The following is a 9,645-nucleotide window of genomic DNA, read 5'->3' as shown; positions in this document are numbered from 1 at the left end:
TCAACCAGCAGCTAAAGTTTGCTCCATTTTCGTTTTTGCGGGACTTCTCGGGACGCCGCGCTGCAACCCTAATTTCGATCTACGTTGGCATAAATGGTGATGGTTGTTTCTCTCGTGCGATGGTCCTTTGTGACCTTAGCTCGACGACTTCCCATCTTTCTATTACAACAATTTCTACTATGACAAATTTCTCCTAGCTCTTGAAATGAAGGGGCGAGGATGGCGGCGTGCCTTCGGTTCGCGCTAGTGTTTGTAGTCGTCGCTGGTTTATTATTTTAAGCCTGTCTGTTGATAATTTTTAAAAGATTTGTACAATTTTGAAGAAAAAAAGAAGAAGAAGAAGAAAGTGCCGTATTTTCAAGTGCGCCATTTTGTCATCAGTCATGGTAGAGAGGGGGAGTTAAAAAAAAACATAATCTGCACCAGCCGGGAATCGAACCCGGGTCTGTACCGTGGCAGGGTACTATTCTACCACTAGACCACTGGTGCTTGTTGTACTGACTCAATTTACAGCCCTTCTGACCACATTTATCTGCGCCCTTTTACCGTCAATCAACCAAACACAAGTCTAGGGGAAATTGCAATTAGCGGAACATTATTTGACGAGACACGTGTTGATGTTGGAGAGGAAGGAAAAGCGAACGCGTAATTGGTGCTAATCCAGGAGTGTTTGCAGATGAGCTACAAACAGGAGGAGAATCGGAAGTAATTCAGATAACAGGCTCAGAGCTCAAACTCAATCAGCAATTTTGCTTGTTTGGAAAACATGAGGAAAAATTCATGTAAGTTATAAATGTTGATCAAAACATGTGGCAAGAGTGAACTAACAGCATTCAGCATTAGCGTTCCAAGAAAACCAAACCAAATCAAAACTACAGGTAGCCTACAACTGAAACCATAACCACCACCATCTAACGGAGTAATCTGCCTCCACAAACAGGAGCAACCAAACATCCTTCTTAACATATTCTTTTCTTGTTGGCGCTGCTGTACAAGTAATCTCATCCAACTACAACTAGTGTAGTACCAGAGGAGATTCAGTCTGTACCAACACCAGCTTTTGTAAAATCCACATCGCCCATTCCAGTGTCTTCCTCCTCCTCGCTGTCCTCGTCGCCATCAACCTCCTGGCCTGCTAACTTCAGCTTTGCGATTGTATCCGCAAATAGTTTATCATCTCTCTCGCTCACCTGTACAACATGCAAACAAACATGATTCACGGTTAGAACAGAATAGAACTGATGGTTTTAGGTTTAAAATCAAGGAGACACAGCTTCATAATTCAAGATGCATGCAAGTATCTGAATAGACTCCTTTCACACATTATTTGTTGAACCCTGAAAACGAGGAACTTACGGCTCTAGCTGCTTCCTTCACCACCAATTTCCCCTTGTGCTTTTCAATTGTCTCAGCGCAAACTTTGGTTGCATTTGTCAAAACTGCGATCCCCTGTTCCTGTTCACAATAACAATATACAAAATCAGCAAAATTCAAATCATAGCATTACAAGCTAAAACCAGCATGCATGTGTAGTCAGGCACCCATGTCTGAAACCAAACACCTGCACTTATAAGGGCAACACAATTCCCTCTCCTTTTTTTATGATTGATAACCCCAAACTAATGCATTAATATCATGGGATGTGTGGATACTAAGTGTCCATTGCCTTAGTAACAGAATGGCGCATCATAGAAACCACCAATAAAAGGGGCATCTAAATTATACTTCCTCCGTCTCGGTTTAACAGGCGCGCACGTAGTCAAAAATTTACTTTGACCATTATTTTGGTCAATAAAATATGAAATATATGTTTACAAATTTATATCAACCGAAAGCTTTTTAATATACGAATCTAATGGTATAAATTTTATAGACATGTAATCTATTTTTTGTTGACCAAATTAATGGTCAAACTTTGTCTTAAACTACGTGCGCGCCTGTTAAACTGAGACGGAGGGAGTAGTGAGGTTTAAAGGTCCCAACTTTCCTAATGCACGGGTAAAAAACAAATCACTACCCCACAATTCCATAAGGTTATTATAGGTTGACCTTAAGATGTATATTCTCCATGGAAGCGATGAACATATTCCATGTGATCAATATCCTATTTAGATTTTCAAAGTGAATAAACAATCATGGCATAATGCATAAGTAACGTAGAAAATGTACATTAATCGTCAAATGAATGGAAAAAATCTCTAACCTTGTCAAGTGTCTGTGTGGTCAGAACATAGAGCGGAGGAGCAACTAACTTAATCTTCACAGGGCAATCAGCATTTCCAGCAGCTTCAGCTTTCTTCATGGCTTCCTATAAATAGAAGCAGCAACTCATAATCATATATATACACTTGTTAACAAAACTGCATGGATGGTAGTAAACAGAACCTTAATGTGGAGAACACCATCAAACTGGAAGCATTTCATTTCAACATCAGCTTGGATCTTGAGTGGCTGTGGTGTCATTCTCCTCCTTATGTTCTTCACCAGGGCATCCTTAACCTCAGGAGTGACAGCCGGTACAACTTTAGTCACCTGTAGAAAATGTCAGCACAAAAGAATCTTCAGGAACGTCAATTTGAAAAGACACATGCTATAGAACTGGTTAAGCATGCATAATCAGCACCAGCCCCATGTCAATATACGAGTTCATGATATGCACCATAAGTGTCAATTTTCTGTCGAAGAGCAGAGATCATTATAGCATACACTGTGGTTACAGCACAGCATCATGATGATTATTTCATCTCAAACGTATCTGACAACAAATTCATAGAAACTTATGCTTATACGGCCTAATAGGAATACATTGATCCAATTGACTGTACACAAAAAGGCAAGCTAAATCATTTTTGAACAAACCAACTAGAGGCACGAAAAATCTTGAATCGACTAATTCTATATATAATATATTTAACTGCAGACTTCAATCAGACACTAGTACTTAACAGTTCAAGGGGCAACTTTGATGCATGACACATTACAAACTGCACTAACAACTAATACCTACTTAAGAAACACATGTAAATGCATAATTGGTTGCAAGAGATTGGCATTGACCATTTGGGAAACAAGCCAATCACACCGTAGATCACACCGTAATTCTATTAAATGTGTCGATTTTCTGTCCAACAACCGAAACTACTATAGCATATATTGTCGATTTTCTGTCCAAGAACTGAAACTACTATAGCATATATTGTGGTCAAGGCACAGAAGCATATAAGTTCAGAATTCAAATTAATGCTTATTAAACAGCCTACTAACTTGGAACTGCCAACTTATTACCTAGTGTTCGAGAACGAATACCAGGTCCACATCACTCCAATGGATAGTACATAAAGAATCAAACTAAAAGCCTCTTCCATCTACCAGCCAATTTGAAGCCACAAAAATCTTTGAACCAACTAATTACATACACCAACTACAGATTTCAAACCAGCTACTAGAAACTAAGGGTAGGTTTGAAAGGGGACAAATTAGTTATCTGAAATAGCAACAGATTCCCACCTGATTACTAAATAAGACAACCTCAGTGTACACGCAGAAACATATGTGGATGATTAACAACTTGCAAGATATACACTCAAGTCATAACACTACCAGCCTGGAGAATACTGATGACACTGGATCGAGTAGACCAAATACTTATCTACCGTATGCAGCGATTTTGTGTCCAGGAACAGAAACTAGTATGGCATATAGTGCGTTAAAGCACAGCAACATAAGGATTATTTCACCTCTAACGTATATGATAGGCAATTAAACAATGCATGTCGGCTTGCCCTTGACAACTATTTCATGTCAAACAATCAAACCTATTGGTGCCTAGCAGATAATGAAATCAGGGCACCTAACTTTTCCAGTCAAATTTATGCTTAATTTGTACAAGCTACTGACTAAGAAACTCTTAATAGGTATACATCGATCAGGTCAAGTTATAACACTATCGGCCCGAAGGGAATTGATGGAATTACTTTCATTACACCGAATAATCAGCAGTCAATTAGCCATTAGCAGCAAAGAGGAAGTAGTGGGTAGGGGTGGGGAACGAACCTCCTGGCCATCGGGTCCAATCTCCTTCTCTTCGTAGGTGAGGACGTCGAGCACGCCGTCGGGGTCGGTGACGATGAGCTTGAAGGCCTCGAAGGCGTGGCCGTACTTGCGGTAGAGGGGCCAGCCGATGCGCTCGTAGAGGGGCTCGAGGTCGACCTCGAGCGTCTCGGCGGCGTGGCGCATGATGGAGTGCACGAGCTTGGACTTGTTGTAGCGGTCCTCGCAGGTGAGCGCCTCCTCCTCGGAGACCCGGCGCTTGGACAGATCGATGTAGCCCTTGTCGCGGTCGACACGGAGCACCATGGAGGGCTCCTGGCGGCCGACCTTGATGAGGGAGGAGATGGAGCGGATGCGGCGGCGGGAGAGCTCGGAGAAGAGGATCATGCCCTCGATGTTGTTGTACTCGAGCAGCGAGACGTAGGCGCCCATGTCGGCGATGTGCTTCACCTGGATCATCACCGGCGCGTCCACCTCGGGGAACTGCGGCTCGTACATCCGGCACTCGAGATTCGGCATCGCGGCGGCCGGAGGGCGGTCGGGGGCGGGGGCGGGGTTGGGGGCGGCGGCGGCGGCGAGAGCTAGGGTTTTGGAGGAGGGCGGCGCGCAATGGGGTTATGGATGGGATTGACTGGATTGGCGACCGAGAGCGTATCGATGATGCGTCTTGGACACGGTATACCGTATACGTGAGCCTGGTTTGAAGACGGTAAACAGATCTGCGTTTCCATCTTCCGGTGAATAACTGTAGAGGTCGTTTGGTATCGTTTGGTATCCATCATTTGAGTCTGGATTCTGGAATTCATTTTGAAATTCTATAAGTGGGTTGTTTGGTTGCCACAGAATTGGGCCATCATTTCATTTATGAAATCCAGCAAAATGATGCCATGTGTAAACACGATTCCGAGCTGAAACCTGTCATTCACGTTTCTCCATGGAAGCCATTTACAAATTCAATATTGAATTCTACTGTCATTTACAATTCCTGTGGCAACCAAACAAGTGTCCATTTTTGGAATTACAATATAAATGAAATGCATACATGTATCGTTTGGAAACCAGGCTTTCATTTCGTTTGTAGCATTTTGAAATGAATACATGTATTCATTTCATTTACATTGTAATTCCATAAATAGATACTTGTTTGGTCGCCACGGGAATTACAAATGATAGCAAAATTCAATTAAATGGCTTTCATAGAGAAATGCAAATGACTGGTCTCAGCTTGGAATTGTGTTTACCCATGGTGTCATTTTGCTGGATTTCCTAAATAAAATGACGGTCCAATTCTGTGGCAACTAAACAACTCACCTATGGAATACCAAAATGAATTCCAGGATTCCAGACCCAAATGATGGATACCAAACGACTTCGTATTCATTTCAAAATGCTACAAATGAAATGAAAGCCTGGCTTCCAAACGACTTCCTACAGATATGTCCGTCCTTCCTAATAGTTTTTCTTGGCTAATCTAGAAGTAAATAAAACCTCACGTCAAAAAAATAGAAGTAAATAAAACCTCAAAACAATAAGTAAAGCATGTCACAATGGCCTTTTGAAGATAAAAAGTATGATGAACCGGAACTAGAAAGTCATGGATTAATAGACCCGACTTAACCTCCACGCGCGTGTCCCCAGGGCGCTAGGGGGCAACACCTCGCACCGCCTCTACCAAATTCCAGTGGCCTCCTCTGCCGCCAGCAAGGGCTGCAGTGGCGGCGAGCCTTGTGTCGAAGGTGTTGGCGGTTGCATCGCAGCAGCAGATCTTTGGATGCGGCTGGGGACGGCTCAAGGTGTCGACTGCGCACAGCGACTTGGGCAGCGCTCCTAGCCATGCGGTGACGGCGACGTTCCGTCCAGCGTGGCGCCCGCGCGAGATGGCTAAATCCCAAGAAACTACTCCCTCGTTCTGTAATGTAAGCCATATTAGCAAATTATTTCAGTTCAGTTTGCTAAAATAGCTTACAATATAGAATACACTGATATTAATATATATAAATATTTTGTTCGTTTATAGGATCAAGTCCGCACCAAACCTTGTATAACATTGGAGCAAGTTGATCAACCATAGTAAGATTTTCTATATCATTAATCTCTCTGATGGAAGCTCACCTAGTTATAGCGACAGATTGGGTAACTAAGTTTTCATTTTTAGTATCATGCACAACTTTTTTGAAAACTTATATGAATAGTTTGTATACCAAAGGCATCTTCGTGAGCCTAGCAATTCAAGCCATGTGTTTTCAATATCTAGTATATATAATTCATGCATTATCAGATAAATATTAAACTAATTGTAGCTTGTAAGATATGTTGGACAACAAAAAAATGACAGTCAAGCAACTGGTCCAGTTTATAATTTAAATTTTTCTATAGATTTTCTTACACAATTGTGTATTGAATATCTCCCTATTAAGATATTTGTTACAATATACCTAATAGATATATTGATCAAACTATTAAAGATATTTATATAAATTTGTAACATTAATGTAGACGCAAAAAATAAGGATACACATAATTCAATTTGACAATGTTTGTGTAATGCAAAATAACAAAGCTTTCATACAAATACATACGTTTAGCCCAATGTAAGTAGAATAATCAGTGTACATTGCAAAGAAAATAATGAGACAATTAATATTAGTAACATCCTATATTTGATTAAGTATGCTAAGTGTGTAATGAGGTAGGTATGACTATTAAAACTGTAATATAATATAAGAAGTTATATAAGAGTACAAAAGTTTAATGTAAATTATATTTATTGAACTCACCCATGGTCCAAAATTTATTTGGACCAGCCCCGCTCCTGATGCTTTGCTATGCCCCCCCTCGCTCCTTTCCTCTTCCCTGCCCGCAGTCACACGAGGTACCACCGAATCTCACATCCGCATTTCCTGAATTCAATGCCTTCGATTTCTCCAACCTCCACGTTACTCGATTTTACTATACGTGGTTGTGTTCTTATTGCTATCAAATTTTGCATCTAAATTTACTGACCGAATTAAATTTTATGGCCACGGAACAATGCAGATGGATCCATTTGAGAGCGAGATCGATTCAGGAGGGCCAAGTGGGGATGCCTACACGGCGGAGAAGCACTACAATGACACGTACATTGATCAACATCAGCATGCTACGGCGATGATCGACGGTGCAACCCAAGGAGCTGGGGGCTTGGACACACTGGCGCGGAAGGTACATGGGTATAGTTCTAGTCGGCCTAGCTTTGTGTTTAAAATTCAGCTTCTCCACATATTTGTGCGAATGAAATCCCCTGGCTCTTTCATGTAGGAACTAAGTTGTAGAACACTAAGAGATTTGAAGCTAGAAGGCTCAAGAGATCTAGTAATGAGAACATCAGATATGTCTAAAAGAATACAACAAGATGTGGATTGCTATATTCGTATACTGGATTGCTAGTAAGATGTGGCGATCCTCGCCATGGGGACGTGAACCTGGGTACATCGTGTGTCATCTCGCTCCCGCAATCTTCAGGTGTTGCCTTTTCCTAAACCCAAGTCCATAACCATGGGTATTGCCGAGGTGAAACCTCATCAACAAAAAACTGTATGATGACAACTACCTAAAACTGTAATGGAAGAGAATTTTTTTATTCCTCTATTTTATTCCCAAAATTGGTTTTGTGGGCCTTTTAAAGCACATTTTTGTACACGTATGTTCATCTAATACAGTGCAATTCTATGTAACTAGAGTTGATCACCATTCCTCTGTTGGAACAAATATAATCATGGTAAGTACCTTCTTTGTTAATAGAACAAATATGTTGGTAACATTCTTTGATTCTAGAACATAAAGTCCTGCCAAATCAGGTTTCAGTTGAAATTCTTACAAGTACTATCTGGTCCGAATGTGCTAACATAACAAGTACACTATAGCCTAAAACTATTTGTAAAAATAAATCATGGTGGGAGAAATCGATAGGATCATGGCAAAAAAATGTAATGTGCTTTTGTTCAAAACGAAAAACTAGATCTCATAGATGCGTACAAGCATAACCATCTTGTATTATATTAAAGAGGCGTGGTTCGTTCAGATTTGGTCAGAGCATCTCAGCATGCATCAAAAGGCCAAAAAAGAAAAACCATAACTATAGTATGTCATTATTTTGACACATAGCTCATGACCACATTGCTTGTTTTGCTACAACAAGATACAATAATTAACTCACTTATCCTAACCTAATCCATTGCCTACATGAGAAAACAAGAATCCACAGACCTACCCCTCCAATTAGGGTGACTGCCAGGGCTAGAGAGCAGTGCTCTTCAAATCTCTGGTGACCCTCTACGGCTGCCATGGATGTAAGTCACTTGCATTTGTGGCCTGCCCATGATTTGAAAAATTCATGTGTCCTCCACTAAAGCAGGAATTTAGAATACAAATAGATTTGCAATTAAGAATGTTACATATGACTAATGTGCTTGTGACGGTGATCATTTTGTAAAAAAATGGTCAAGAAAAACAACTAACGGTCTAACACTACACACAAACTAATTGGTTATTTATAAAACATGGCCATGGAATCCAACTAACAACCTAACTGAAGTTACAAACTACAGAAATAAGTAATAAAAGTTGAAGTGTGACAGCAACACGAATTTACTGAAACTACTACTGATGATGTGATTCACAACCAACATTAACAAGTAATACAACACTGATGTACATAGTTTGTTCATCAGATAATTTGGTAGCCACAATAAAACACCAGTATTACATTACCTATCTAGAGCTTTGCATACTATGCTCTGACGAAAAAACACATACAATGTGGACATAAACTAATGGTATTGGTAAGAAGGAAGGAAATAGTCAATACTTCCATCAGAGGGATCTGAGAAGACACCTTTTGATGCTTCACTCATACAAGTAGGTCATCACCATGATTATATTAATCCGCGGAAACAAATAGGAAAAACATAATGGTCATCAGTTCATCTAAGACAATAATACACAAAAAATGGATTGGCAATATTTCAAAGGCAAGCAGAATTACTATAACTTGCCCAATGTAATTAGTTCTATCAAAAGTAGGAAATTTTTCATATGGCAAGGCATACAACCCATAAATTACTAGCAATAATTCACCAAAGATGTGCATTTTAAATAATTTATAGGCAAATCAATCGGACATACTTTAGCATGTTGTTGAGCATGCATGAAGAAACGAGTACTCATAATAGATGGAATCCAATAAAAATGGTGGAACAATCGCCAATTGTCTTCATGTCTGTGTGTAAGGGTATATTGCCCCTATGTGTGGTTTTGGTAATTAATGACAATCCCTATGGACTAATGTTTTCATTGAGTTTATATGAAGGAATATTCCATAGGTACTACTTGTATTCCATGTGTTGGATTCAAATATGGATGCCATGAAGATAAAGATACACCTTGTGTATTAGCATCAAGATCATCTATCAAGATAGTATGATAGAGCATGGGAAGATACAAGGTTGACCAATACAAAGAGTGAAGAAAAGATTCAAGTTTGGTCAACACATGAAGCATGAAGAATGTGCCACGTGAAGTCACATGGTATCTTTCCATGGGCATGCATGGGCATGC

The 9,645-nt window shown here is 40.2% G+C and overlaps 1 protein-coding gene and 1 non-coding gene across 2 annotated transcripts; both read right to left on the bottom strand.

Annotated features, from left to right (window-relative positions):
• Positions 1 to 418: 418 nt before the first annotated feature.
• Positions 419 to 489, bottom strand: TRNAG-GCC (transfer RNA glycine (anticodon GCC)). Its single transcript has one exon. It is a non-coding gene; the product is annotated as a tRNA-Gly (tRNA).
• A 278-nt stretch (positions 490 to 767) lies between these two features.
• LOC127331370 (eukaryotic translation initiation factor 2 subunit alpha homolog) lies at positions 768 to 4,622 on the bottom strand. Its single transcript, XM_051357505.2, has 5 exons — positions 4,054 to 4,622; positions 2,386 to 2,532; positions 2,204 to 2,308; positions 1,357 to 1,455; positions 768 to 1,190 (listed from the first exon to the last, which is right to left on the bottom strand). The coding sequence occupies exons 1-5, from the start codon at positions 4,567 to 4,569 to the stop codon at positions 1,038 to 1,040; spliced, it is 1,020 nt and encodes a 339-aa protein (XP_051213465.1). The 5' UTR covers positions 4,570 to 4,622; the 3' UTR covers positions 768 to 1,037.
• Between the last annotated feature and the right edge of the window lie 5,023 nt (positions 4,623 to 9,645).

The sequence above is a fragment of the Lolium perenne genome, chromosome 2 (assembly GCF_019359855.2).
Source record: "Lolium perenne isolate Kyuss_39 chromosome 2, Kyuss_2.0, whole genome shotgun sequence".
Taxonomy (NCBI): domain Eukaryota; kingdom Viridiplantae; phylum Streptophyta; class Magnoliopsida; order Poales; family Poaceae; genus Lolium; species Lolium perenne.
This window is presented reverse-complemented; position numbering and strand designations above follow the sequence as displayed.